Genomic DNA, 27,900 nt, shown 5'->3' with positions numbered 1-27,900 from the left:
GGGTGGCTGTTGCGTGAAGTCCCCCGTTCCCTTACTCCTGTGATGTTTCCGTCCATCCCCGTGAGCGCAGCACCGCGGTCTCCAGCTGTCATTCGAGGCTGGCCGCGTCTCCCTTCCGCTCTGTCGGGTCTGGCTTCCTGTGTTTTGTTGGTCTGTCATTAGACGCGTAAACGTAATTGTTAGATCTTCTTGCTGTTTTGAGCTGTTACACGGACTGTCCTCCTTCGTCCCTTGTGGCCTTTTCCTGACTTCGTCTGTTTGTCTGATGTTCGTGAAACCACTCCAGCTCTCCTGGTGCTGTCTGCGCGCAGTCTCCTTTCCCATCCTTTGACTTCCAGCCCGCTGTGTCTTCAGATGTCAGCCGCGTCGCTCGTGGACAGCCAGCGGCTGCACCATGCGTTTCTGTCCATCCCGCCATCCTCTGTCCGTTGACTGGAGAGGTTCATGCATTTACCCGGAATGTGAACGCCGGTAAGGAGGGACTTCCTTCTGTCTTGTGCCCTTTGTGTGGTGTGTGGCCTATAACGTTTTGTCCCTCGTTTCCTGCATTCCTGTCGTCCTCGGTGTTGAGTTTATGTGAAGTGTTTAAATTCCCTCCTAATTTCCTTTTGTGTATATTCTGTAGCTCTTTTCTTCCTGGTTCCCGTGGGGATCCCATTTAACATCCTAAATGTATAACCTTCTAAATTGAATGTATAGTAGTTTAGCTTCAGTCACACACAGAAACCCTGCTCCTTCACAGCTGTCTGTGCGACACCTTCTCGGTTGTGATGGCACAGTATTTCCTCTTCACACACTGTGCCTCACGACCTCATCGTTCTTTGAAATCCACTAGCCCGATGTACGTACAAAACAAGATGTGCGATTACAAACAAGGCACAGTAATAGCTTTTAATTCCCGATTACTGTTTTCTTTACAAGTAGTCGTCTTTTTTTAAGATTTTACTTGAGAGAGAGAGCAACAGACAGAGAGCTTGAGTGGGGAGGAGAGGGAGAAGCAGGCTCCTCACTGAGTAGGGGGCCTGACGCGGGGCTCGATCCCAGGACCCCGTGATCATGACCTGAGCTGAAGGCGGACACTTAACCAGCTGAGCCACCCAGACGCCCCAAAGTATTAGTCCTTTAAATTGCGTAGATAACAGAAAGTAGTCACAAACCCTCCTGGGACATTTTCTCCGTACAGCTTCAGGTTACTGTTTATCTCCTCCTTGCTCCTGGTCTTCCCCACTGCCCGTGACGAGGCGACGAGGCCTTCATCCGCCGACACGTCTCCTGTCTGACCCCACTGTTCCTGCCGTGAGCAGATGTACTGTCAAATGCTTTCCTTTGCTTTTTCTGCATCTGTTGAGATGATACGGTTTTTAAATGTTCTGTCCGTGTGACGCGTCCTGTTGATTGGTTTGCGAATGTTGAGCCATTCCTGCAACCCTGGAAGCAACCTCCTTCCTTGGGGTGAATGTTCCTTTCAATGTACTGCTGGGTCTGGTTTGCTAGTGTCTGACCCGTAGCTCTCTTTTTTCATAGTGTCTTTGTCTGGTTTGCTGTCAGGGTAATGCTGGCCTCATAGAATGTGTCTGGAAGCTTTCCTTCTGCCTTTTGCAATAGTTTGAGAATTGCTATTAACTCTTCTTTAGTGATCGGCAGGTTCAAGTTTCCTATTTCTTCCTGATCTGGTTTTGTAAGGTTGCAGGCTACGCTGTGTGGTATTCACAGGCTGTAGGCAGGACACGGCTCAAGGCATGTGGGCCGATCTTCAGCTTTATCCAGAGGCCCCCACCCTCCTTTTCCCTGGGAGACTGAGCCCAGGGCTCTTCTGTGTGCAGCACGACGCTCTGCTGGCGTGAGTCCCCAGAGGACCCCCTCCCTCAACGAGGGCTGTGCCACAGCACCTGCTGTGGGCTGGGCCCTGGGCCTGGATGCAGGGAAGCCTGGTTGACATGTGAGTGACTGCAGTTTGCAGTAGAGACAGGCACAAGTCAGAGAAAAGCGACTAAAATCCTACCTGTATTGAGGGCTGGGAACAGTGACTGTGCATAATGGGGAGGGGGCCAAGGACCACCTCCCAAGGGTGAAGACAGGTACTGGGACAGCGTGTGCAAAGGCCTGTGGCCATGCTGTGGACCCGCATCTTTACTGGAGGTGCGGTGGTTTGCTGGGAAGGTGTCATGGCCCAACTTGAACTGCCCACAACCTGTCCAGCTGCCATGGTTTCAATGATCTGAGGGAGTCCTGAGGGAGGTGGGAGGCCAGTGGGGAGCAGGCAGGAGACGATGCCCTGTGGCCGCAGGGGAGGGACTGGAGAGTTCAGTGGTGACCAGAATGGGGCTGGGTGCGCCAGGGGTGAAGAGGGTGGTGGGCAGGGCCCAGAGCCTAAGTCTCAGCCTGGATGGGGACTGTGTACCAGGTAGGGAAGACAGAGCACTGGTGTGGACGTTGCAGCACGGGCCCGGCCCAGGGGCAGGGCTGGTGACGAGGCGTGGTCAGCACCTTGGGGTGGCGTGTGCAGGGGGTCGGTGTGATCCAGGTGGGCGTGGGATGACCCCAGGGGCAGGAGTGGGCTCTGGAGCCCTAACGGGCGTGCAAGGCCCTGTGGCTGGCAATGGCCAGGAGCTGGCAGGGGAAGGAGATACTGGGCCTCATCCAGGGTTGGGGCAGATTCCAGCATCCGGTGGGCAGGGGTCTCTGGAGTGGCGGGGCCTGGCAGCCCGGAGAGGTAGGGGCTGTGGGTCCACCCTGTCCAGCGATGGGGTTGGGCTCACACGGAGCGGCGCTGTCCTCCTTCCCCTGAAGATGGGAGGCAGCAGCTCTGGGTGGATTTAAAAATAGATGAGCCTTGCTCTGGGCAACATATTCGGTTTGTAAAAATAGCCCCATCTGAGAGGAGAAAAGCTGTCCCACACCCAACGCCGCATCAGGGCCCGGGGGCCAGCTGGCTTGGACCTCAGCTCCAACCCCTTTGTCCCCTGCCCATCCCGAGCCAGCGGGCCCCAGCTCGGCCTGTTCCCCGCCCATCCGCCAGGCCCGCCCCCGCCTGTGTTCACGGCAGCCCCCACAGGCCGCCAGCGCCGAGGCCGGGCCCACACCCTCTTCTGCCCCCAGGAGATCGTGGACTGGTTCAACGCACTCCGCGCCGCGCGCTTCCACTACCTGCAGGTGGCGTTCCCGGGGGCCAGCGACGCCGACGTGAGTGGCGGCTGCTTGTGTCCGCGAGGGGCTGGGGGGCTGGCCAAGGGCCCCGCATCCCCCTCTCCTTTCTTCTGGGGCATTTCGGCTCCGCGGCAGCGAGCAAGCGGGGAGGGGGCCGGGGGCATGGGGGGGGACAGTGACCAGAGAGCCCAGGCCTGAGCCCATCTTCTGCCCTAGCTGGTGCCAAAGCTCTCCCGGAACTACCTGAAGGAAGGCTACATGGAGAAAACAGGGCCCAAGGTGGGTCTGACTGGCCGGCCCGAGCCCCCCCCAGGCCTCCTCGGACATCAGCGTCTCGGCTACCTGGGGCTGGGGGGGGGCCGGGGGGGCCATGAAGGGCCAAAGTGCCAACAACACCCCATGGCGAGGACTTCCACCAGATCGTCTTGGTGTGGATGGCCCTGGACCCCAAAACCTTTTGTAAGCAGGGGTCCCGTGGACCCAGGACTGTGGGGCTCTGGGTTGGGCTGAGCCTACCTTGTGCCTTTGCCCCCTCCTCAGGCCCCAGGAGGGCCAGCTCAGCCCCCTCCCTGCCTCAGGGAGGCACACACGGTAATCCCACGGTCCGGATGGGGCTCTGGGTCTGGGACCCACCCTGCGGCCCCCAGGGAGGACCAGTGAGGAGGAGGAACTGGTGGGGAGGGGAGGGCACAGACATGGGAGGAACAGCGTGGGCGAAGGGCCTTGGGGCGGCCACCTGGTGGGCGGAGCAGGCGGCAGCACCGCCCTCGGCAGGCGCAAACGGGGGAAGGGTGAACGAACGCACGTGCATGGGGTGCCCTGCCTGCTGACCAGCCGGTCCCCGGCACTCTCTGACCCCCAGCAAACAGAGGGCTTCCGGAAGCGCTGGTTCACCATGGATGACCGGAGGCTCATGTACTTCAAAGATCCCCTGGTAAGGGAGGGTCTCGGCCCAGCTGGGCTGGGGCCTTTGTAGGGTGGACGTCTCCGTCCCCACAACGTGAAGAAGAGCGACAGGCCGTTTGCTGGCCACAGGCGGCGGGGACGCAGAGCAGGAGGGAGGGCTGGGTCTCCGGCGCCTGGGCTTCCCCGGCTATGAGCAAAGCCACCCCCTTGCCTAGGGGCTGCCCGGCCTCTGCCCACAGGACGCCTTTGCCCGTGGGGAAGTCTTCATCGGCAGCAGGGAGAGCGGCTACACGGTGCTGGACGGGCTCCCGCCGTCCACCCAGGGCCACCACTGGCCACATGGCATCACCATCGTCACGCCGGAGCGTAGGTTTCTGCTGGCCTGCGAGACGGAGACGGAGCAGCGGGCCTGGGTGGAGGCTTTCCGGAAGGTCGTGGACAGGCCCATGCTGCCCCAGGAGTACGCAGGTGAGTGCGGGAGGGGCGGAGGGGGAGGGAACCCAACACCTCCCGGTGGCTGTGACATTGCCGGACGCCTGTCCCCTTCCAGTGGAAGCCCACTTCAAGCATAAACCCTAACGAGCAAAGGTTCTGGAGGTCCGAGGGAATTGGACTCGCGGGAAGCGGCCATTGAGGAGGCAGCGGCCAGAGCGGGGGCTGGCAGATGGAGGACCCGGCTTCCTGGCCCCCGCCCCAAGCAGCAGCCATGGACTCGGCCAGGTGGGGCCTGAGCCTTGAGCCACCAGGACCTGCTTCTCTGGACCCTCACTGCAGGCCGGCCTGACCTGACCTCTGACCCCACCATGCCGCCGCCCACTGATGTGACCCCTACCACCCCCAACCCCTTCCTGCCCACTGAACCACCTTTCCTCTGAGGCCTGAGCCCGGCCTCCTGGCTCAGGGCAGCCCGGCAGCCCCTCACCAACTCCCCTCGCCCCCTGCCCACCTGAGCAGGATCCTGCCCCTGACCAGGAGGCTGGGCTGTGGGGTCAGCGGGCGGCCTGCATGCCTCCCCTCCCCATCCTGCCCCTCCCCCAAGTCCCCCTCAACAAGTATTTATTGAGCACCTGCTGTGTGTCGGTCATGGGGTCCTGGGTGCTGGCATGGGGGACACCGCCCTCCTGAAGCCGCTGACCTGGCCTGCGCGTGAGGGCCCTGGGGGTCAGCGGCACCGGGGAGCTGCAGGTCACTGGGCCCCAGCATGCCTGGATTGGGAGGGAGAATGGAGGGTCAGCTCCTGCCTGCTGCCTGCTGGGCACTGGCTGCTGACCCACCCCACCCTGACCTTGTGGCCACAGAGCCCTTGGAAGAGGGAAACCCAGAGTGCCCCCCGCAGGCCCAGCGTGCTGCTGGCCAGCCGGTACTGACGGCCACCGAGCCTCCTCCCCAGGTGCCCTGGCTCTGTCCACCCTCGGTGTGGGGTTGCGGGGGAACAGAGAAGCAGCAGGTGTAGGTGGGGGATGGACACCTGCTGGGTGATCTGGGTGGCCCCCCAGCCCCCTCCCATCCCCTAAGGCAGCCCTGGACCAGCCTTTGAGAGGACTAAGAGTGGGTCCCCAAGACAGTGTCCTGTCACGCCAATCCTTGTGTCCTATTCCTAAGTGGCCCCTTGTGTAGGTCAGGGGCGGGGGGTGGGGGCTCTGCGTCCTCCGGAGGACCTACCTGCTGGCCGCTGACATGCCAGGGTCTCTGCCCGTCCTCGTGGGCCTGACTCCCACCATCCTATCTCCCCTCTGCACCTGAGCATGGGCTCTCCTGCTCAGACCCGTGTAAACCTGGATGGGGGGGCAGATGCGGGGGTAAGAGAGGAGCACAAGTGCCCCCCTCACTCCCATCTCAGCCCCAGGCCCCAAGACAGCTGGGCTGGGGGGTGAAGAGAGTCACACACAGGGTCACCCAGGAGCCCCCCCCCCTGCCCCAGGCGGGTGCCTCTTCCCCAGCCGCACTGGACGCCACCAGCCATGATCGCTGGCCCATCTTCCCTGCATCTAGACAAGGAAACGCAAGCCCCAGAAACGCAAGCCAGGGAGTCTCGTGGGTGGAAACGAAAAGCCAGAGGCCCCCAGGACTGCCCCTGCCCATGTGGGGAACAGCCTCAGCCACGTGTTCTCGGGGACGGGTCTTCTAGACCCTCTCTTGACCCAGACGCAAGGGCGTCGTGCCCGAGACACTAACACGTTAAAAAGAAACAACAGAATATTTACCACCGGCGGGAGAATTTCTCTGATGAGCCAGGAAGCTCCCGGCCGCAAAGGGCGGTCACTGTGCTTACCTGCACACGTCCGCATGGTGGGCCGCTGGCAGTTCTGGCCTCGGGCCGGCGTCCGCCTCCCTCGTGCCACACAGTGGGGACGTGGGGAAGCCGCGGCCCGCACAGCTACAAACGGGATGCCGTGTTCCCAGAAAAAGCGCCATTCACAACTGCACGAAAAACATGGCAGTGCTCACAGGGAAAGCGGGGTCCGGTGCACGGCCCCAAAGTTATCCCCCTCCCCCCCGGAGGGAGGTCTCCATGTGCTGAGGGTGGAGACAGACGCCACCACCACGAGGGGAGCACAGGGGAACACCAGGTGTGCACGGGTGTGTAGTCTGTGTTCGCCTTAGTTCAGGGCAAAATTCCACATAAAAACCTGTGTTCTGCTCCGACGTCCTTCCTGCTGACCGCGCTGGTTTCAGAACGAGCACCATGGCACAAGCCGGGGGTCCATCGCGGGCTTGGGGCCTGCACCCCAGGGCCTGCCCCTTGCGAGGACTCCCTCCACAACCACCCTGCACAGAGAGCACCAGCGGGCAGTTTGTGGGGGGCTCAGCGCTCTCCTTCCCCCACCCCGCGGCCTATGCGCAGAACCCGTGACAAGGCAGGACGCCACAGGGTTTGGTTTCTCTCATTTAAAGAAACCGCTACCACGTACTTACACGCGAGTCACAGACCCTCCCGACACTGGCCGCTCGTGGCCGTCCGCAGGCCCGCGGCAGGCAGAGTGGACAGACCTGGCCACTGCTGGCCTCGGCACCCGCTCCCCGCCCGCCAGCCCCAGGAGCTCACTCAGAAAGGACGAGCGCTGCGAAGCCCAGTATAAAGGATTTATTTCAGCTCAACAGGTAACACAAACCTTCCTTTAAATTCCATCTTACAGTCATTGAAAGCGTGTATCTCAGTCCTTCCCATGCATGACCACTGTGTGTTAATCTTCAACTCTTATTTTAACTGTGAAAAAATAAAGTGTCTCCCCTCTTGTCATTGCTCCGGGAACATCTGGCATCGCGTCAGTGAGAAAGGGCGGATCCGCTCGCTCCGGGACTGGTTATTGGTTACAACCTACGACGCCAGGTCGAAGGACTCGATCACCCAGTGAACATAAATACTGTGTCACAGACCGTGGAGAGGCCTCCTGGTCCCTTTGTGAGACGCATCCCGAACGGCTGCGGCCTCGGTGCAGCCCAGACCAGCCGCCCAGATGCCGGCCGGGCCACCGCAGGACGTCGCGTGGGGCCAGCTGGACGGCGGCCACCCCCCACACCGTCTGCGACGGGGTCGGGCCTGCGCCAGACGCCAGGTCGCCTCCCAAAGCAAACCAGACACAAAGGACAGGGAAAGGGTGGAAGCGCGGCAAGGCCTGTGCTTTATTGTGGGTCAGTCTGAAGGTGCGGGCGCGGCCCGGCCAGCACAGCCGCCGCAGGCCACACAGCCCCGGGCCGGCGCGCAGACCCGACGCGGCCGCCCCCGCCTCGCCACGGGGCCCCGGGTGTGAGGGCCCGGGCTCGGGCGTCTTCATGCAGGCCGGGCGGGCGGGCTCAGTCGAGCTCGATGGGGCTGCTGTCATCCTGACTGTCCTCGCCCTCCTGCTCCGAGGCGCCCATGAGGCTGCTCAGAAGATTCCCTGGAAGCAAATGCAGGTGCCGTCAGGGGCCCGGCGGCGGCACGCGGTCGGTGCCCCCGGCCCGGGGAACCCCACCTTCCACGGCGCCGTGTCCCCAGGCTCGGACGGGACGAGCGGGGGCTCCCCACGAGTCTCTGGAAAGGACCTGACGGCTGGGGAAAGACCACGCGTGCCCATCCGGGGACACAGCACGGCAGCCTGACAGCCCTGGACGACCGTCATCAGAACCACGTCACAGGGAGGTCACCGTCGAGCAGACACGCGTGTGCATCACACGTGTGCACCCTTACCCTGTTCACAGAGCGGTCAGGATGCGTTTACGTGCACAAACGGTGGCCACCATCACCCAGGGGGCTGCCACCACCAATACTTCCCTCATCTACTTTTTATTCAAAGAACAACACTTCAATACAAACTCAGGAGATCAGAAAGTCCCCTGAAGCCAAACCACCAGGAAAAAAAACCCAGAAACGTGCACAGTGCTGTCTGGACAGACTCGGGCACACGAAATCAGGTCCCACGAACATGCCGCCGGCATCCCGGGCACCGGAGGGGTGAGTCCAAAGTTCTGGTGGGAAATGAACACACACCAAGCGTCAGGACACCTGTGGCGAGGAGTGAGGGCGGGACGCCCAGCCCGAGAGCTGCCCACACACAACCTCGGCTTCAGACACGCGCAGCCTCACTCAGGCCCGTACGTGGCAGGAGCACCTTCCATGGACAAATCCAGACAGTTTACAAGTAGGAAGTCCAATTGCATGTAACAACTTTCAAAATCATCTCAGACAAAAGAACTTCCCACGAGCGCAGTCTGGCTCAAAGGATGCAAACGCCCACCCAGGCCAACCCTGCATGCCCACGAGGAGGGAGCCAGCTGGATTCGGGGAGCAGGGCAGGAGCAGCGTCACCGAGCTTTGTCACCTGGGGCCGCCTCAGCTCCGGAAGGAACCTGAGGAAGGGAGCCTCAATGCTGCCCGGCCGCACAGACAGGTGCAGGGGCGTGTGGGTGAACTAAACTCCGTGAAACAAGATCTACTCAAAGGTAACACCACATTCAGGCTCAGAAAAGCCACGTTCAGAAGGACCAAACTGGTCGCTGCCTGCCCTGCTGGGGGGAGGGCCGCACCATGTTGCCCGGCCAGGCAGATGAGGACCAGAGGCCTGGCCTCCAACACCCCCCAAGACAAAAGCATGAAGAAAGGCACAATCTGAACAGACCAATAACAAGAAAGACACCGAATAGGTCATAGAAATTCCCAGCAAAGAACAGCCCTGGCCCTGACGGCTTTACTGGGGAATTCTGCTCAACACTCAATAACCAACACCCGTCCTTCTCAAGCTTTTCCAGAACAATTGCGGGGGAGGGAGCGCTTCCTGACTCATCCGATACAGCCAGAACCCCAGAGATACTCCGAGAAAATCACAGACCAGTGTCCCTTGTGAACACGGAGGCCAACACCCTCCACAGGCCACTGGAAGACAGGCCGCGGCAGCACAAGAAGATAGCAGCTTTTCCGTGGGCCGCACGGGGGACTCCCCGTGAAAACCCGCCAGTGTGACGCACCACGTCCGCAGAACGAGGGGACGCCCACACGATCGTCGGTCTCAACTGATGCAGGAACAGCACCTGACTCATCCGACACGCTCATAAAGGCACTCGACAAACCAGGAACGGGAGGAACCGTCTCCACACGGTAACCTCGAAACCCCCACGGCAAACGTGATCCTCGACGGGGACGGCCTGAGCGCTTCCTCAAGGAGCAGAGACAAGGGAGGGCGCCTGCCCTCACCACCTCCGCTCCACACAGTCCTGGAAACTCCGGCCGGAGCAGCCGGGCACGAGAACGAAGGAAGAGGCATCTACAGGGGAAAGGATCTGTTTGCCTACGACGTGGTCTTATGTGCAGAGGACTCTAAAGACTCCACAAAAGAGTGGTCAGAGTAAGTGGGTCCAGCACGTAAGGGATACAAAGTCAGCACGTGAAAATCAGCTGCGTTTCTTTACACCAACAATGAACGATCTGAAAAAGACATTATGAAAACATCCCATTTACAACAGCACAGAAAGAATAAAATACTTAGGCACTGACCTTAACCAAGGAGACGAGGGACTCACGACTGAAAACCAGAGACCGCCCCAGAAAGAGATTAAAGTCATAAATAAATGGAAGCACTTCCCGTGTGTGGATTGGAGGACTTCACACGCTGCAAAGACCAATGCCACCCAGTGCCACCTGCAGATTCAATGCAGTCCCTGTCAAAATCCCAATGGCTTGTTTGCAAGAAAAGAAAACTCATCCTAAAATTTAAATGGAATTGCAATGGACCAAACAGCCAAAACGATCTTGAAAAACAACAAAACCGGAGGGCTCACGTTTCCTGATTTCAAAACTTACTAGAGTCATCACAGCAGCGTGGCACGGGTGACAGACACAGAGGCCCGCAGAACAGAGAGCCCAGAAAGAAGCCCACGTGCACAGGGGTCAAGCCATCTCAGACAAGGGTGTCAAGACCACTGCGGGGGGGGAGGCCAATCTCTTCAGCAAACGATGCCAGGACGCTGGACATCCACGAACACAAGGATGCTGGACCCCTACCTCACACAAGGTACAAAAACCCTCTAAATGGATCAAGGACGTCAATGTAAACCCAGGAACCGTAAACCTCTTAGAAAACATGGGGCAAAAGCTTCACAGCACTGGGCTGGACGAGGACATTATGGATGGGACCAAAGGCGTGAGCAATGGAGGACACCCAGATAAACCGGACTTCCTGAAAACTTAAAATTCTGTGCATGAGAAGGCAGTACCCAGAGAGAGAAAAGGCAGTGGAGTGTGGGGAGGGGCGGGCAGGATTTTCAGGGCAAGAACCACTGTAGGATTCTCTACTGGGGGACACGTGCGTCTACACCTATAAACGTCCGGCATCAGAAGTAACCCAACATAAACCATGAACCCCTGGTGACGCGCCGTGTCCCTGTAGGTTCCTCAATTCCGACAAGTCACCAACCACTCTGACGGGGGCGCCGGTAACAGCTGTGCGGGGCACGGAGGGCAATGGAACATCTCCACGCCCTCCTCTTTATCTCACTGTGAAGCTAAAGCTGCTTTCGTTTAGCTTTTTTAAAAATTTTATTTATTTTAGAGAGAGTGCACGTGACCGGGGGAGGGGCAGAGGAAGAGGGAGAACCCCGAGCGGACTCCATGCTGAGCGTGGGGCCCACCGTGGGGTTCAACGTCACGACCCTCAGATCATGACCTGAGCTGAAGCCAAGAGTCAGATGCCCAGCCAGCTGTACCACTCTCAGCCCCACTGAAACTGCTGTTTAAAAATAAAGTCTTAAAAAAAAAAAAAAAAGAGGCAGTCCACAAAATGGGAGCAAATATTTGGGAATTTTATATCTGACAAGGGATCAGTATCCAGTATAGAGAAATCACCAACCTGATTCAAAAACAGGCACATGACTTGGACGGACAGGGCGGCCACTAAGCACAAGAACGAGGCTGAGCGTCACCAGTCTCACTAGTCGTCAGGGCGACGGGTCAGAACCACAGCAAGACCCTCACACCCATGACTGAGTCACACACAACAGACAACAGCCAACGTGGGCAAGGACGCAGAGAAACGGGAGCCCTGTGTGCAGCTGGCGGGATGGGAAACGGGGCCACTGCTGTGAACAACAGTCTGGCAGCATCCCCAAAGTTAAACCGAATTTCAATGTGACCCAGCAATCTGACCTCAGGGTGCATTACCCAAAGCACTGGATGTGGGAGCTCAAACAGACGCACGTGCCCCCACATTCACGGCGGCATTACGGGGTCCACCACAGAGGGATGGGTAACACAGGGCGGTCCGTCCACACCATGGAGTATGACCGGCCTTCTAAAGGAAGGAACCGGACCCCTGCCCCATGGGGATAAGCCCCGAGGACGGGAGGTGGAGGGACACCAGCCAGACACAGAAGGACACGCACAGGGACCCCACTCACACGAGGTCCCGGAATCGTCAGACTCAGACACGCAGAGTAGACGGCGGGGCCGGGAGAGCGGGTGGGGGTCCGTGCGTCATGGGGACAGGGTCTCTGCGTGGGGGATGGAACGTTCTAGAGCCGGACGGGAGAACGGCTGCACAGCCCTGTGGTTGTGCTCGGTGCCCCTGAACTGGACGCTTAGAAACGGTTAAACAGCAAATTTTGGGATATGTGTATTTTACCAGAAGAAAAAAAAAAGAAATCCGCCTTGATTCTGTGGCCAAAGGAGAGGGAGCACTAGGGCCAACAGGACCCCCTCAGCTGTGTCTGGGAATCTGCTGAAGATGGACCTCGAGGGCAGCCAGCGACACGGGGCCGACAGAGCGCCACAACCACGCCCGGCAGGGCCCGGGGCTCAGGCCAGGGTGGACGTGGCCATGCCCGCTCTGCTCCCTCCCTGCAGGCGCCCCCGCTCCGGCCTTACCTAGCAAGCCCCCGTAGGACGACGTCTGCTTGGGCGGCACGCCGAAGAAGAGCTGTCCTATCCTGTCGAGGTACTGGAAGAGGAGGGCACGGGGTCACCGTGGAGCCGGAACACGCCCCGTGCACAAGACCTCCCGCACCTCCTCTCAGGGCCCCGTCCCACTCCCGAGGGCCGCCCGGGGCGGAGGACTGCTCTCGCTGTCCGGCGGCCGCCCCCACGCCGCTCACCTCATTGTACATCGGGTCCCGCCGCAGGGACGGCTGGTACTGCTCACACAGCACCGTGAACACGGTCAGTTTGCCTCTGAAACAGGAGCAGAGCGGGGCACGACTGTTTCCATGTGAAAATCCAAGAGGGCTGACCAAGAAAAGCGCAGGCCGCACCCCGAACACCCGCGTGACACTCACCCGTCCACGGCCAGCAGCAGGAACCAGATGAAGTTGAGCAGAGGCTGCACGAACGGAGGGCCGTTCTCGATGGACGGGTGTTTCTGCGTGTACGTCGTGAACACCACCGACGCGCTGCTCTTGTTTTTTAAACAGAGGAACCTGGAAAACATCCGGTAAGCGGGCTATTGGCGGAGGACGAGCGGCCTGTGCACGGGTGCTGGGGGGAGCACGGCACAGAAAGCCGGCGCTGGCCAGGCTCTGTGCTCAGACAAGCCGCCCCGCGAGCAGGGCACCGCCTGACCGCCGCAGTTTACAGACGCGGAGACGAAGCTCGGGGAGGGGACCGCGGCCACAGTCGGTGCAGCTCGGACACGGAGGGCGTTCTCGGGACTGTCTGCACCCGTTGGGCCCCTGCCAGCACCAGCAGTCAGCCCGGGGGCCTGTGGGATCGAGGCCACAGGCTCCGGGTGCCATGCCGGGCGGGCGGACAGGCTCCGTTCTCGGCCCCAGGGTGACGCGTCCACAGCCGGACCATCTGCTGCAGGGGCTCCACCTCGTGAAGCGACAGAGGGGCTGACGAGAAGGCGTCTGGTGGTTCCACACGATCCCGGCCGGCCCAGGGACGCTGTGCACTATACACCCACGGCCCGGGGCAGGGAGCTCTGGGGTCTAAGAAACGTCTCCGTGTCTGAGGGACAGACGCCGGCCACGCGTCGCTGTGGAGCAGAGCGTGGAAGCGGAGATGCTGTCGTGCACACAGCAAACGTCCCGTGACTCCAACCCCTTCAAATCCGTGAGACCTTTCCTAACCCCACGCCCGGGCACCAAATCCCAGCACTTCTGCGGGAGGAGCACGCTCGAGAGGCGTCTGGAGCTCAGGCGGGCGGCGCCGCGTCCCCTTCCCGAGCTGTGAGCGCCAGCACCACCCAGGACTGGGGGGGGGGGGCAGCGAGGAGGCCTGTGGGAGCAGGGACAGACTCGGGCCGGGGCACCAGCCCCCTCACGGGGAACCTTCCAAAGCACGAGACGTGCAGGAAGGCAGGAGCAGCCCTGGGAAAGCCTCAAAAGCACGCGTGCTCCCCATGCTGAGACGCCTCGTACCCTACAAAAAATAGCGGCCTGACACTAAAAACGCCAAAACCTCAAAGAGGTGACGTAAGAAAACACACACACCGGGGAGTCACAGCAGAACACGGACTCCGAGCGGACGCTCGCCTCCGGGGCCGCCTCGAGGGGTCAGCGGCCAGGTCACGGGGCGACAGCGGCAGGGACGAGGGACGGACACGCACAGCCGCGCGCAGAGGGGGCCGAGCGAGCGTGGGTACCTACTGGAGCACAGCCTGGGCCACGAACATGTCCACCTCGCTGCGGAAGCCCCTGGAGGTCGAGTACTCCACCAGCATGTGCGCGCAGCCCTCGCCGTCCGCGGAGTGCAGGAAGTGGTACCGCGACTCGCAGTAGTTCTGCTCTACAAAGGCAAGGGGACACGGGGGGCGTGCACGCGTCAGCCGCCGGACCTGCCGTGCACGCGGGCTCTGCCACCTCACACGGGTCAAGTCCGCCGCGTCGCACGCACGTGGCGGGAGGCGGCAGGCTTCGGCCGCACTGCCCTGCGCAAGCGGCTCGGGGTCCCCGCGGCCGCGCGGACGTGGGCTGACCCACGAGCAACGGCCAACAGGGAACCCTCGGGCTCTCACGGCGGCAGTTCTACGCGCTTCTGATGACATGAGATGCCAGCCCCACTAACTGCAACACGCCAACGCCCTGAATCTCAGAGTGGCAGCCAGGCCCAGGCCAGGCCGCCTGCCCCCAGGCCACGGGGATGTCCCCCGAGAGCCTCGCAGCCCCGGTCCTCCCGACAGGCCCACACTGTGCTCCCAGCCCACCCGCCCCACCCCGTTCTCTGTTTCAATCACCGTGTCTACGGTCTGTCCGCCCGACACAGGGCACAGCCCCATCAGGCAGGCGGAGAAGCTTTTCTGGATGAAAGTCCCCGTGATGATGGCCGGGTCCTTCATGCAGTGGGGACACAGCTCACCCCCACGGTGTCCGCAGAGGAGACCAGGCGGCCCCCTTCCATATGGGGTCACCTGGGAGCTGGTCAGAAACGTGGAATCTCAGGCCCCGAAGTGGAAACCATGCCCCAACAGGTGACTCAGGGCATGCTCCTCTCAGGGCCCTGTTCCCTGTGGCTACAGCTCTCAGCCATGCACGAAGCTTCAGGGCTAACGGCACCACAGGGCATGTCTGTTCCAACACTCAGCTATTTGTAAGCATGTCTGTTTTTTTAAAAAAAAATGACCAAAATCCCAATCTTCTCAATATCAGTAAATGACTCAGGCTGTAAAGCTGCTGTCCCCACTCATCCCTTGAAAATCCACTTCTACCCCCCCAACCCCTACCCTCCCCGCGGCTGCTCACTCCGCACTGAGGGCTCAATACCCCACCCCTCCGTTCCTGGCCGCCACGGCGAAGGGGGTGTGCTCGGCATCCGACAGAGCCCAGGACGCCCACGGTGGCAGCTGTGCCGAGGCAGAGACCCAGTCTAGGTCAGGCCACTGCTCAGACCACCTCCCCACACCCTGACCCATCTCCCGGAGCAAACAGGATCACGCCCTGTCCTGCTCACAAGGCACCTGGTTCTCACACTTTGCCAGGGCTCGGCCCCGTGCCTCAGCTTCCTCTACTGGGAACACCTGTTCCGGCTGGGACCCGGCCGCCCCCCTGCCCTGGGCACCAGCTCTCAGGGCCCAGCATGCCGCCTTCAGAAACACAGAATAATTCTGAGTCAGCATTTCTCTGTGTACCCGTGCTGTCTCTCCTCTCTCCCTCAGACCCCTTAGAACAACAGCATCCTATGAGAGGAGAAATTAGGCAAAACTCCATGCTCCGTCCCGGCACAAGGCTCCCTCCAAGAACTGGACTGGAGCCCGCCCAGGAGCAGCTCGGGCACCCTGTGGCCTTGGCTCCGGACCACCAACCAGCAAGTTCTGCAGCAAAGCAAATCCAGCTCCCTGGTTTCCCCATGCACGTCAGAGCTGTGCTGACCCCGTGCTGGTCCGTGAAGTGCAATGGCGCGGTCTAAAAACCAGGGGCGTGCCTCGAGTAAGAAATGCTTCACGGCTGGAAACGCACACCAGCATCTCAGCCTTCAGGGAGTTACGGTCTTTTCTGCTGGTGGACAGTTCTGCCTCGACGTCAACGGCTGCTGACTGATCAGGGTGGTGGCTGCTGAAGGTTGGGGTGGCCGTGCCGTGTTCTCACAATAAGACAGCAATGCCGTTGGCTGCACTGATGGATTCTTCACGAGGGATTTCTCTGTCGTGTGTGATGCTGTTGGATAGCATTTTACCCACAGGAGAACTTCTTTCGGACTGGGAGTCCGTTCTCTCCAACGTGCTGCTGCTTTATCAGCTCTGTTATGTGATCCCGTGAATCCTTAGTGGTCCCTTCAACAGTCGTCACAGCATCTTCACCAGGAGTGGATCCCATCTCAAGAAACCACTTTCTTCGCTCCTCCATAAGACACAGATCCTTGTCTTATAAAGTGTGAGATGGCAGCAGTTCAGCCCCACGTTCAGGCTCCACTTCTGACTCTAGTTCTCTTGCCGTTCCCATCGCATCTGCAGCGACTTCCTGCATGGGGTCTTGAACCCCTCAAAGTTGTCCATGAGGGTTGGAATCAACGTCTATCAAACTCCTGTCACTACTGATATTTTGACCTCTTCCTATGACTCATGGGTGTTCTTAGTGGCATCTAGAATGATGAATCCTTTCTGGAAAGTTTTCAGTGGACTTTTCCCGGAACCATCAGAGGAATCACTATCTATGGCAGCGATAGCCTTATGCAATGTATTTGTTAAATAATAAGACTTGAAGGTTGAGGGGTGCCTGGGTGGCACAGCGGTTAAGCATCTGCCTTCGGCTCAGGGTGTGATCCCGGCGTTATGGGATCGAGCCCCACATCAGGCTCCTCCGCTATGAGCCTGCTTCTTCCTCTCCCACTCCCCCTGCTTGTGTTCCCTCTCTCGCTGGCTGTCTCTCTCTCTCTGTCAAATAAATAAATAAAATCTTAAAAAAAAAAAAAAAAAAAGACTTGAAGGTTGAAATGACTCCTTGATCTGTGGGCTGCAGAATGGATGTGTCAGGCATGAAAACAACATTTATCTTGCTGCCCATCTGCATCAGAGCTTTTGGGTGACTGGGTACATTGTCGGCAAGCAGTCCTATTTTGAAAGGAATCTTTTTTCTGAGCAGTGGGTCTCGACGGTGGGCTTAAAATGTTCAGTAAACCATCTTGATAATAGAAACACTGTCATCCAGCCTTTGTCGTTGCGTGTATACGGGACAGGCAGAGTGGATTTAGCAAAATTCATAAGGGCCCTAAGATTTTCAGAATGGTAGTGAGCACTGGCTTCAACTTCACGTTACCAGCTCTATTAGTCCCTGACAAGAGAGTCAGCTTGTCTTTGAAGCTTTGAAGCCAGGCGTTGACTTCTTTCTAGGTACGGAAGTCCTGAACGTCCTAGACTCCATCAAGCTGTTTCACGTTCCCTGAAAATCTGTTCATTTTCAGCCGCTTCAGTGATGATATCAGCTCGATCTTCTGGATAATTTGCTGCTGTTTCTCTATCAGCATTTACCACGTGTTCATCTGTACTTTTATATTATGGAGAAGGCTTCTTTCCTTAAACCTCATGAACCAGCGTCTGCTAGCTTCAAACTGGTATTCTGCAGTTTGCTCACCTCTCTCAGCCTTCATGGCATTGAGGAGAGTTAGGGCCTTGCTCTGGATCAGGCTTTGGCTTAAAGGGAATGTTGCGGCTAGTTTGATCTTTCATCCAGACCACTAAAACTGTCTCCATAGCAGCAATAAGGCCGTTTCACTTTCTTATCATTCATGTGTTCACTGGATTAGCACTTTTAATTCCTTCAAGAAGTTTTCCTTTGCATTTACTACTTGGCTGTTCGGTGCAGGAGGCCTGGCTTTCGGGCTGTCTCACCCCTGGACAAGCCTTCCTCACAGAGCTTAACCCTCTGTAGTTTGTTATTTAAAACGAGACGTGGGACTCCTCCTTTCACTGGGACACGGACAGGCCACTGTAGGATCACGAACCGGCCCCATTTCAACACTGCGGGGCCTCAGGGAACAGGGAGGCCTGAGGTGCGAGACGTGGGTCCGGCTGGTGGCGGAGCAGTGGGTACACACATTTATCAATGAAATTCACCCCCTTCCATGAGCGCAGTTCCTGGCTCCCCAGAACCAGGACCACGTCAAAGACCACGGTCACAGATCCTAATGAAACAGCCTGCATTGCTGCTAGAACGACCGATGGTGACACGGGGACACAAGTGAGCGAGTGCTGTTGGAAACATGGCGCCAACATGCCAGCTCGAGGCAGGGCCGCCTCAAACCCTGACTGTCGAAGACGCACCACGACCTGAGGGACGCCTGCATACCGCACCACCACACACGGCGATCATGCCAAGGGGAGGCGAGCCGGGGATGGCCCCACGCACCACAGCCTGCGGACACGAGCCGTGGGCGCCGTGGGGCAGGACAGGACGTGGCATCTCACTTGGGGTTTGTGCCTCAAGCACTGCGCGTAATTGCCTTACAGCCGGCCCTTCGCCCGCGCGGGCTCTGAGGGACTCCTGAAGCCTAAGTCCTGCTCCTCAGCCACAGACGCCGGGCCGCGCCCCACTGTCTGCCTGGCATCTCCCCACAGCCCCACTAAATACAGACTGGGCAAAAGGGGTGCCAAAGCAACGCTCGCTGGCGAGAGAGGTTTGCCGCAGGTGCTCCTGGAAGACGCCCCTGGAAGACGGAGCGGGAGTCCCCCGGCCCCGCCAGGCTGGTGAGCAGAGACAGCCTCTCACCGAGGTCAGTGTCCTGTGGGCAGGACAGACAGAAAATACATGGGGACCGTGCTAGCTGGGAAGGCCAGGGTGGCCCAGGGCTGGAGGAACCCGCCGCCAGCAGCGGGCCACGGCCGAGTCTGGAGGAGCAAGGCGCCCACGGGGAACGTGCGCCAGGAGAGGAGGGAGCCCAGCACCGCCTCGGCCTCGAGATACCAGGTGCTTTCTCAGACCCCACGTGCTTCCTGGGGAGGGACGTGGAAAGGATTCAGCCGCACCCTCCAAGGACGGATTCCTTAACCGTCCGGCCTTTGAACTGACACCTGACTGTTTTCTCTTCATGTCCCTCTGGGGTGAGGGTAGGGCTGGCGTGCCAGCACACAGGGGTCGAGAAACCCCCCGCCTCATGGGTCACAGCGGGAGGGGAGACCCAGCGGAGTGAGCACCACTGCCTGCAGATGCTCGCACGGCCGGCTTCCCAGCACGAACAAGGTTCGTGGGAGCACCCAGCACAGGCACACTGCTGTACGAGAAACACAGCCGGCACGTGCCCTGGGCCCGCCGGCTGTGGGGGAGGCAGACCTGTCCGACCACTGTGCCGCTTGCCGGAAGCAGGCCGTTTCCAGGACGAGCTTGCTGTCACAGACATTCCCGGTGGAAGGTCACCTTCAAGTGAGGAAGGCTGCCCCTCTGCTCCCACCAACGCACCTCCCACCATCACCCTCCCTTCGCCCGCCCCCTGCCCAGCGAGCAGGCCAGGAAGGCTGACGCACTGTGAGCGAGCTGCCTGCAAGGTGCTCACCACAACAGGACACAGCTCTTTGAATTCTCCTGCACAAGTGCGGGGCACAGCACCCAACCACACGCCTTCCCCTGTGCCTGAGCTCAGGACGGGAACCACACCCGGAAACTGCCAGAAGCCCCCCCTTGTGGACTTAACAGTCCCCCAAATGCTTACTCGGAAGCAAGATAAATGTGAAGAAAACACAGAGCAGGGCGCCATCAGAGGGCCAGGCTGGGGAGGATGTCCCAGAAAGGAGGCTGGTGGGGATACAGCCGAGGCCCATGGACAGGAAGGGCCAGGCCAGCGGAGAGCAAGATCTCCCTCCTTGTTTCCTGTGGCCCATGAGCCCACCTGATTAAACGGCTAACACAAATAAGAGCCACGTGGGGCATCAAAAGGGACAGCTGCTCCCGCGACTGCCCGTGCCCGAGAGGTGCTCTGTGCACAGGTGTGCCGGGCCTACCTTTCCACAGCGTGAGGGCCAGCAGCTGGTGGAGCCGGGGGTGGCCCAGTTTCCCAGATCCTCCACTGGACCACTTCAGGGCTCGAGACACAAAAGCCACTCGCTCTGGAGAATTTGGGTCCATCAAACTGAACAGTTTGGCCAGATTTTCTAAAACAACACAAACACACTCTCACCCGAAGAAACACGCTACTGCCCCGCGCTCTGCACGCTGCATCTCCTAGAAGTTCACGAAACAGGAACTACTTCACTTCCAAACCTGGGACTGGCTGTGCTGGGGTGTCCCCTTGGACGTGCATTCCCCTCCAGGCCCCGAGACCCCCCTCGGCCTCTCAGCTGCAGAGCCAGCAGCCACACACACTTTTGTGGCCTCATGGCTTAGCCTGTGTCGGGGAGCCGGGGGGGGCTCTAGCAGGGAGCTGGCCCACAGGGGAGCAAGGCCTGGGCGGGCAGGGAGGTAACACGCCGGGTGCAGAGGCCGGGACCAGGGGACCAGGCCCCTCCTCCATCCTCCCAGCAGGGCAGCTCCTAAGGATGACTTTCCCCACTGCACATTTACCGCATCGGACAGGCTGGCAAGCAGTTCTCGGACAAACCAGAGTGTGCGTAGTGTGCGTAGGGGTGTCGCTACCCCACGTATGAAGGTACCTCATGCATTGTGAGAGAGCCTTACCCAGCAGCTCATCGGCCACCTCGACTTCTGCCTTCTCCAGCGACTCTAAGACCAACATGGACAAGTCCGCAGCACTGTTTTGCTACAAAACATGGAAGTGCGTAAGAATCACCAAAACAGAGCTCTGGCTCGTTCTCAGAAGCCACGGCAAAGCTGGACGGCTGCTCTGGTCTCCAGCTAGAAACACACCGCGCACCGAAGCTACGGAGACTACTCTGAGCAGAGCTCGATGGGCAGTGCGGCCGAAGGACTGAGACCCCGGCTGCCCGTGCAGCCCCCAGCACCCTCAGACAGCACCCTGTGCCACGAGGACGCCTGCCCAGCTGCGGTCAGTGCCAACAACAGTGCGCAGTCCTCCACCAGGCCTCTCCCTGGACGGTCCTTTTCCGACCCGCAGGCCCCGAGCAGAGAAGGGACAGGCCCGCCGCGTACTTGGCCGTGGCTGAAGAACAGCAGTGCCCCTGAGCACATGAGCTCCCGCGCCTCCGTGTGCTTGCTCTGCGACATGTATCTGCAAGACAGGGGAGAGAGCAGAGCCCCGGTTAGGTCCAGTGGCACACGCTCCACCGCAGACACCCCCTCTTAATTTCGCTCCCCCAGCCCAGTGGCTACAGTTTGGAGATAAATGCTGAAGATAAAACGTTCCAAGTCAACAGGAAAGCTTCACAAAGCAAACAATCCCCCGCACCCACGCTCACAGGCACACAGGCCTCCTACCAAAGATGGAGCGGAGCTGTGTTCTGCTCCCTGAAGCCCATCACCTCACCCGGTCACAGGCACACAGGCCTCCTACCGAAGATGGAGCGGAGCTGTGTTCTGCTCCCTGAAGCCCATCACCTCACCCGCCCCTAAACGCGTCCAGGTGCCACGCGGGGTGCTCCGTGGCCCAGGTCCCCCCGGTGTGGACGGAGCACCTGCTGTCAGCACTCGGACTCAGGGGACCAGCAGACCTGTGCCCCCCATCTGACAGCATCGCTGGCAGGGGACACTGTCTGTGCCCAAACAGGCCTAGGCGGCTCAAGGGTTTCAGCAGAAGGACCCAGAGAAAGGCTGGGTGACTTCCACCTTGAAGCAGAGGCCCTGCCTCGGTGGTAGGAGCTGCGTGAGGGACGGAGTGGCACACTGGGGTCCACTGCAGAACCAGGGGTCAAGGCTGCGCTCAGGGGCCGGGACGGCGGGAGCTCCAGGATGGAGACTCACCCACTGTGATGACTGCACCGTCTCTGCGGTCCCCACCCCCTCCCCGTGCTCTCCTGTTACCCCCTCTGTCCTACCTCACTTTCCCACCTTGAGCACACTTCTCAGTTTCCTCCACCGCAGACAGAAACATAGAGCAGTGAGAGCCCAGCAAGTAACTGAACACAAACAACGGATGACGGTCCGTCTGCCACAGACCAGTTCCGCCAAGCGCAGCACACCCGAGAGAAAGCCACCGGCCCGAAGCGGCTTCCCCAGCACACGGAGCTAAACGCAGGTGGTGCCGACGCTCGGGTCGCTGGCTGGAATTGAACTCCACGATCATCAGGAAAGAAATCCCACCGACCAAGTCTGTGCCTCCGTCAAGACACGACAAATTACAGGAAGACACTCAAGCCGCAGCACCCGGGTGCTGCCAAGCCGGGCCAACACCAAACCCGCGCCTGGGAGCCTGTCTGCAGCTCACCTGGACCAACGGGTCAGGTGCGAATGCGAGCACCTGGCTGTTCAATTAACCACAGAAAAGCTCTTTTCTTCAAAAAGCCCCCCCCCCCCGAGAACACACAGTCACACACGGGGAACCCAGCTGGCCCAGACACAGCCCCAACAGAAGACCCCATCTGCTCGGTGGGGGCTGGGGCTGGCGAGAGGAACCTGCACCCCGAGAAAGAAAAAAGAAAACCACCGCCAGCCCGCAGGTCAGCAGGTTACCAGGATGGCCGGCAGTTTCCCGCAACAGCACTTTCGAGAGCCATCCCTGTGCCTCTACCTCCCCCTTCGCACACGCAAGCACAAGGCCTACTCCCACGCCAACCCAGCTCATCCCAGTCTGGTCCTGCCAGGAGCCGCCCTGCACATGACCTGGGGCCAGCACAGCCACGGGCTGTTCTGGAAAGACAAGTATTCGGAGGCACGCCACCTCACGCTGCCATTTTCGTGGACAGGCACTTGTCCTAAATGACGATCTTGAGAGCGTGCTACTGCTTACACAAGACGTGACAGAACTCTCGACTCCTCCGTCTGGTGCAGAGCAAGAGACCACCTCTCCGAACACCTGGTGAAAGAAGATGCTAAGAAGCAGGCGACAGCAAATCCCTGGGGTAACAGGGCCTGCTCTCAGGTGCCCGCGGGGCCTCCCTTACCTGGGGCGGTGCGCCACGCGCAGCGCTCGTCCCATCCAGGTCAATCACCTGTTGCCGATCAAGGAAAGCCAGAACAAACAAAACAGTGAAAGGCAACTCGCTTCTTTCTGCAGAACTCAGGGAATGGGAAGGGATTTAGTGTCTGGGCCCAAGGCTTGGGGGCGCTGAGAGCAGATGGAGCAAGAACCCTCCAGCCCGGCACCATCCACACAGCCCTGATGTCTGTACCCACACATGCACACGCCTCTGGAAAGTGTACCTGGTCGGCACACCTGGTGGGCACATGCTGCTATCATCTGCCAGCCAACAACTGACTGGAGGGGGGGAGAGGGAGAAGCAGACTCCCCACGGGGCTCGATCCCAGGACCCCAGGATCAGGACCTGAGCCAAAAGCAGACGCTTCACTGACTGAGCCACCCAGGCGCCCCTCTAAGTTTTTCTTTTAAAAAATTTTCTTCATTTAAGAGGCAAAACCACACAAATCTCAGGAAGGCCCCTCGGGGGAGGCAGGCTGGCTGCAGAGGGCCCCCCCCCCCGGGAGGTGATGGTGATGACACTGGGCCAAGGGGCCCTCTGGCCACCCCACAAAACAGCCACAAAAGCCAGAAAGAGGGTGGAGGATGACGGAGCGCCAGTAACCCAACAGACCTGGAGAACGGACTCCGTCCTCGTCCTGGAGAGGTCTGAAGATGCTAGGGGGCCACCCGCCAGCACCAGCACCACTGATGTGGGCCAGAGCCTCAGCTGGGCCACCGGGCTTCAACTACTGCCCGCACCTGAGGCTCGTGCACCAAGTTCAACCCACCGGACTGCCCAATTCCGTGCCCCCTTCTCCTTCAACTGCTGCCAAACACAATTAAAACAGTGCAATTTGGAGATGCCTGGGTGGCTTAGTGGGTTAAGCGTCTGTCTTCAGCTCAGGTCAATGATCTCAAGGTCCGGGGATCGAACCCCCTGCTTAGCAGGGAGTCTGCTTCTTCCTCCCCCTCTACTCCTTCCCTTGCTCATGCTGTCTCTCTCACGCACGCGCATGCGCTCTCTCAAATAAACAGAATGTTAAAAAAAAAAAAGCAATTTGGTGAATGTATCCAACAGGTGAGTGGGTAACAAGCTGTGGTCCATCCAGACCACAGAACACCATTCAGCAACAGAAATGAACTAATGCTTCACACGTGGGCAAATCTCCAATTAATCATGCTGGGTAAACTCAAAATGTACAAAAAGAGGATATGATTCCACTTACAAAACATTCTAGAAAATGCAAATCAACCCACGGGGCAGCAGAGAGCAGTGACTACCTAGGGGCAAGGGTTGTGAGGGACGGATTCTGAGAACAGAGAAAGAACCTCTGCGTGATGGACGTTCTCCGTATCCTGGCTGGCGGTAGTCTCACGGAAACACATGTGCCAAAGCTCATCAACCTGCACCCCCATGCCAACACTGTGGTGCAGATATACAGATTCACCTACAGAAAGACCAAGAACCTAGTATAACTCAGGGAATCAGACTTGTCCAGGAGCCGCACACCCAGGAGGGTCTTAAAGGGGCTGAAATCACAGGTCTGCAGGGACAGACTCCCCTGGGAGCCAGGGACAACTTCAGGCTAGTTCAGCCAGGCCTATGGATGGCCACGAATGCCACCATAGTGGGGCCAACGGCAGATGATTCACTTTTCCCAACTCCCAAGGGGTGGCAGGTGCACCCCAGATGCCCCACGAGGAAGCCAAGGCTGGTCCCAGGTCACAGAGCATAGGTGAAATTCGAAGCCCAATCAAGGCTGCGGCAGTGGAGAGCCTACTTTCCATCACCACCCCCAAACACACCCTGAGCAGAGAGACTTGCCTCTTCACAGCTCATCCCACAGGGCAAAACTGTCTCAAAACAAGAAACATTGTTTATTTTTGGGAAGATCCAGTTTTGCTGATTAATCAGCGGGGGAAAATATCTACATAGTAATCCCGAGAACAGCAAGCAACCGGGCCAATCTGGAGTGCTGGGAAAGCTCCCCTCACGTGGACTGCTGGCTGGTGAAGCTGCCAGGTGAAGGCCTACGCCCAGCTGTGCTCACTCCTACCCGGGCTTCCTCGGAGCCCCGGAGCCCGCGGGGCCGGGACAAGACCTCAGAGTCCGCGGAGACACTGACCCATCTTGTCACTTATGGACAACATCAAAGTCTAGGCCTGAACGGTGAAAAGGGCCGCCCCAACGGCCTTTCAATACCCTACCGCAACAGTTCGGGCAGAAAAGGCCCTCCACGGACGGGTCTAAACCCCTACACCTGTCGTTCAGGCCTATCCCCTCCCAGCGAACCCCACCACCACCACTGCTCCGCCTGGACCGTCCAGGATGACCGAGCGCCCTACACACGCGACGACTCAGATCACAGCAGCAGCGTGTCACAACACAGCTCCCGTGACCACGCAGCCCATGAGGGGATCCCGCAGGCCACACACCTGCCGACGCGACAGAGCCGCACGAAGAAAGCACCTTTGATTTCAGTGCGCCCGCTGTAGTACCCCCACACACACGCGCAATGAGCCCCGCGCGGCCCCGGAGCCCTCCCGCGTCCCCCCAAACGCGGGGCCCCCAGCGTTCCTCCAGCACCCCCCCCCCGCCCCCGGGACTCGCCGCGCCGCCGGGTGCCCCGCGTTCCTCCAGTCCCCCCTACGCCCCCAGCCCTCGGGACTCGCCGCGCCGCCGGGCCCCCCGCGTTCCTCCAGTCCTCCCCATGCCCCCAGCCCCCGGGACTCGCCGCGCCGCCGGAGGCCCTCGGCCGCGCGGGTGCAGGCGTGGCGCCGGGCTCACAGACACTGCTGCTCCGGCGCGGGGCGCGAGGGCCGCGGGACAGGAGCACGTTTCACCGCACGACCGGACCGCCAGGGGCCGCAGACCCCGGGGCTCGGTCCTGGCGAGATCGCGGATAGGCGACGCCGGGTCGGGGCCCGGGGACGGGGGAGAGGGTCGGGCAGGGGGAGGTCGGGGAGGAGACGCCCGGCTTCAGCAGGGGCTGGGGCAGGGGCAGGGGCCGGGCCCGGCGCCCTCCACCTCCCGGCCGCCCGCCAGCTCCGACCGCCGCGGCGACAGGCAGCAGCGCGGGCCAACGGGAACACGGGGCGGCGTGGCGCGGCCAATGGGAGGCGGCCGGGGGCGGGACGCCGGGCTCGGCGGAAAGCCCTGGAAGGCGGCGGCCGCGGCGCCGCGGCTACCTGAAGAAGAGGGTCCGGTACATTTGGTGCGCCTCGTAGTAGTCGCCCTTCTCGACGCTAGCGCGCAGCTTGCCCTCCACGCGCTGGACACCGCCGCGGTTCCGGGCGCCGTTGCGGGCGCTCTCCTGCTCGGCCATAGCCGCCGCCGCCATCGGGCCGGCGCTCCGCGCAGGGCTGACGCTGTCGCAGGCGCGGTCGGCAGCGCCTCTCGGCTTCCGTCCCGGCGGCCGCCCGACTCCCTCTACGGTGGCCCGCGAGGAGCCGCGCGCAGCTGGAGGCGGGCGCGCCGGCGGGCGGCCACGTGACTGCGGGGCGGGACCGCGGAACCTGCGTTGGGCGGCCACGTGACCGGGGGGCGGGGCCGCGGCGGGCGCGCACGTGACCGCGGCGGGCTCGCTGACGCCACAATGGCGTCGGTACGTGACGGCAGAGCGCGGGGGTCAGCCTTGCGCGCCGCGGTTGCGTCCAGGGCCGGTGGCCAGAGGCCTAACAGCCACGGTTCAGCAGTCTTTGGGATGCCAAGGTTCTGAAATAAAAGCCGTGTTTTCATACTTTATGCCGCGGGCTGCGCCGGGGAGGTGAAGGTGACTAAAGCCAGGTCGTGTTGGTCGGGTTTGGGGACCCAAGAGAGGCCCAAGTCCAGGCGACATGCCATTGCTCGAGAAGGAGCAGTCGTCGGCTCGCTTGGACACAGAAGCGCCTGTTAACATGGAGTTGGAGGTCTGGGGGAGACGGGGATGGGGACAGGGGACGGGCTCTGGGCAGGGGGACAGGGATGGGGACAGTGGACGGGCTCTGGGCAGGGGGACAGGGATGGGGACAGTGGACGGGCTCTGGGGACGGGGATGGGACAGTGGACAGGTTCTGGGCACGGGACAGGGATGGGGACAGTGGATGGGTTCTGGGCAGGGCAACGGGGATGGGGACAGTGGATGGGTTTTGGGCATGGGGACAGGGATGGGACATTGGATGGGTTCTGGGCAGGGCAACGAGGATGGGAGCAGTGGACAGGGACTGGGGAGGGAGCACAACTTCAGCCGTTTTTCCATTTGAAGGCCCACTGGATTTTGGGGTCAGCCAACTCTTCAGACTCCCAAGAGTATCGAGTACAGAGTGTTCCTTGTTTGCACACTAACTGTTTGTATAGGGAAAAAATCGCACAAACGTCCATCCGCTGGGGACTGGTTCAATCTAAGGAGTGCATGCATGCAAGCACCAGTAGAGCTGTTCTTTCACAAGTTTCTTATGGACAGGCGAGCTCCCAGATCTGTTCCAAAACCGAGACAAGGGAGACACGAAACAGTAGCTGAGTCCACCTTCATCTGTGTGAACGGCGGTGGACCAGACGTATGTATAGCGCGTTTTTGCTCGTGGGCAGAGGGGTTCACAGAAAGATAAAAACATTGTGGGAATGCTGGCTGCCCCTGAAAATCCAGAGTCAGGGAGGCACAAGCACGGCCGGCCCTGGGCTGTCCTCATTCCAGGGCCCCTTCCAGACTCCCGCCCTGTGCGCTGCCCCCGCTGCAGCTCTTGAAGGGAGGCACTTTGTCCCTACTCACCAGTAGGTCTTAGTCCGTGCCCCCCACACAGTGGGCACGCGGGAAATGTGTACTCGACGCACCGACCCTGGGGCGGGCTTGAAAATGAGCAGTGCCCCACACCTGCCTTCAGCAGCGGACGCCCTGATGACCTGGCTGTGCCTTTGAGGGGGTCGAGCAGGCGGCTGACTGGGAACCCCAGAGGGCAGAGGCAGCAGGAATATGCAAGTGCACTGGTCCCTCCCCCGCACCCCCAGGGCA

General features: G+C 60.2%; 2 protein-coding genes across 18 annotated transcripts in view; one reads left to right on the top strand and one right to left on the bottom strand.

Annotated features, from left to right (window-relative positions):
* Positions 1-5,122, top strand: part of ADAP1 (ArfGAP with dual PH domains 1) — a 49,994-nt gene extending 44,872 nt beyond the window's left edge. Inside the window, exons 7-11 of one of the 2 annotated variants that reach the window (XM_045813248.2) lie at positions 3,100-3,183; positions 3,364-3,426; positions 4,010-4,081; positions 4,269-4,521; positions 4,604-5,122. In XM_045813248.2, coding sequence (XP_045669204.1) covers positions 3,100-3,183; positions 3,364-3,426; positions 4,010-4,081; positions 4,269-4,521; positions 4,604-4,632 — 501 coding nt within the window. In that variant the 3' untranslated portion in view covers positions 4,633-5,122. The remainder of the gene's footprint in view (positions 1-3,099; positions 3,184-3,363; positions 3,427-4,009; positions 4,082-4,268; positions 4,522-4,603) is intronic. The other variant, XM_045813249.2, reaches the window with a different exon arrangement.
* A 2,001-nt stretch (positions 5,123-7,123) lies between these two features.
* GET4 (guided entry of tail-anchored proteins factor 4) lies at positions 7,124-26,350 on the bottom strand. 16 transcript variants are annotated; one of them, XM_045813254.2, is made up of 13 exons: positions 25,648-25,954; positions 23,544-24,360; positions 22,896-22,943; positions 22,742-22,807; positions 21,831-21,911; positions 20,989-21,067; positions 20,557-20,638; positions 19,884-20,033; positions 14,107-14,245; positions 12,796-12,936; positions 12,616-12,718; positions 12,389-12,461; positions 7,124-7,934 (listed from the first exon to the last, which is right to left on the bottom strand). In XM_045813254.2, the coding sequence occupies exons 3-13, from the start codon at positions 22,928-22,930 to the stop codon at positions 7,849-7,851; spliced, it is 1,035 nt and encodes a 344-aa protein (XP_045669210.1). In that variant the 5' UTR covers positions 22,931-22,943; positions 23,544-24,360; positions 25,648-25,954; the 3' UTR covers positions 7,124-7,848. The 16 variants fall into 16 exon arrangements, with proteins under 16 accessions (XP_045669210.1, XP_045669213.1, XP_045669211.1 ...); XM_045813257.2 differs by having other exon boundaries at positions 24,194-24,360; XM_045813255.2 differs by having other exon boundaries at positions 22,896-23,738; positions 24,242-24,360.
* Positions 26,351-27,900: the final 1,550 nt, after the last annotated feature.

The sequence above is a fragment of the Ursus americanus genome, chromosome 2 (genome assembly GCF_024610735.1).
Source record: "Ursus americanus isolate L20-20 chromosome 2, mUrsAme1.1.p, whole genome shotgun sequence".
NCBI classification, from domain to species: Eukaryota; Metazoa; Chordata; class Mammalia; order Carnivora; family Ursidae; genus Ursus; species Ursus americanus.
Note: the sequence above shows the minus strand (reverse complement) of the source record. Positions and strands in the feature narration are given on the sequence as shown.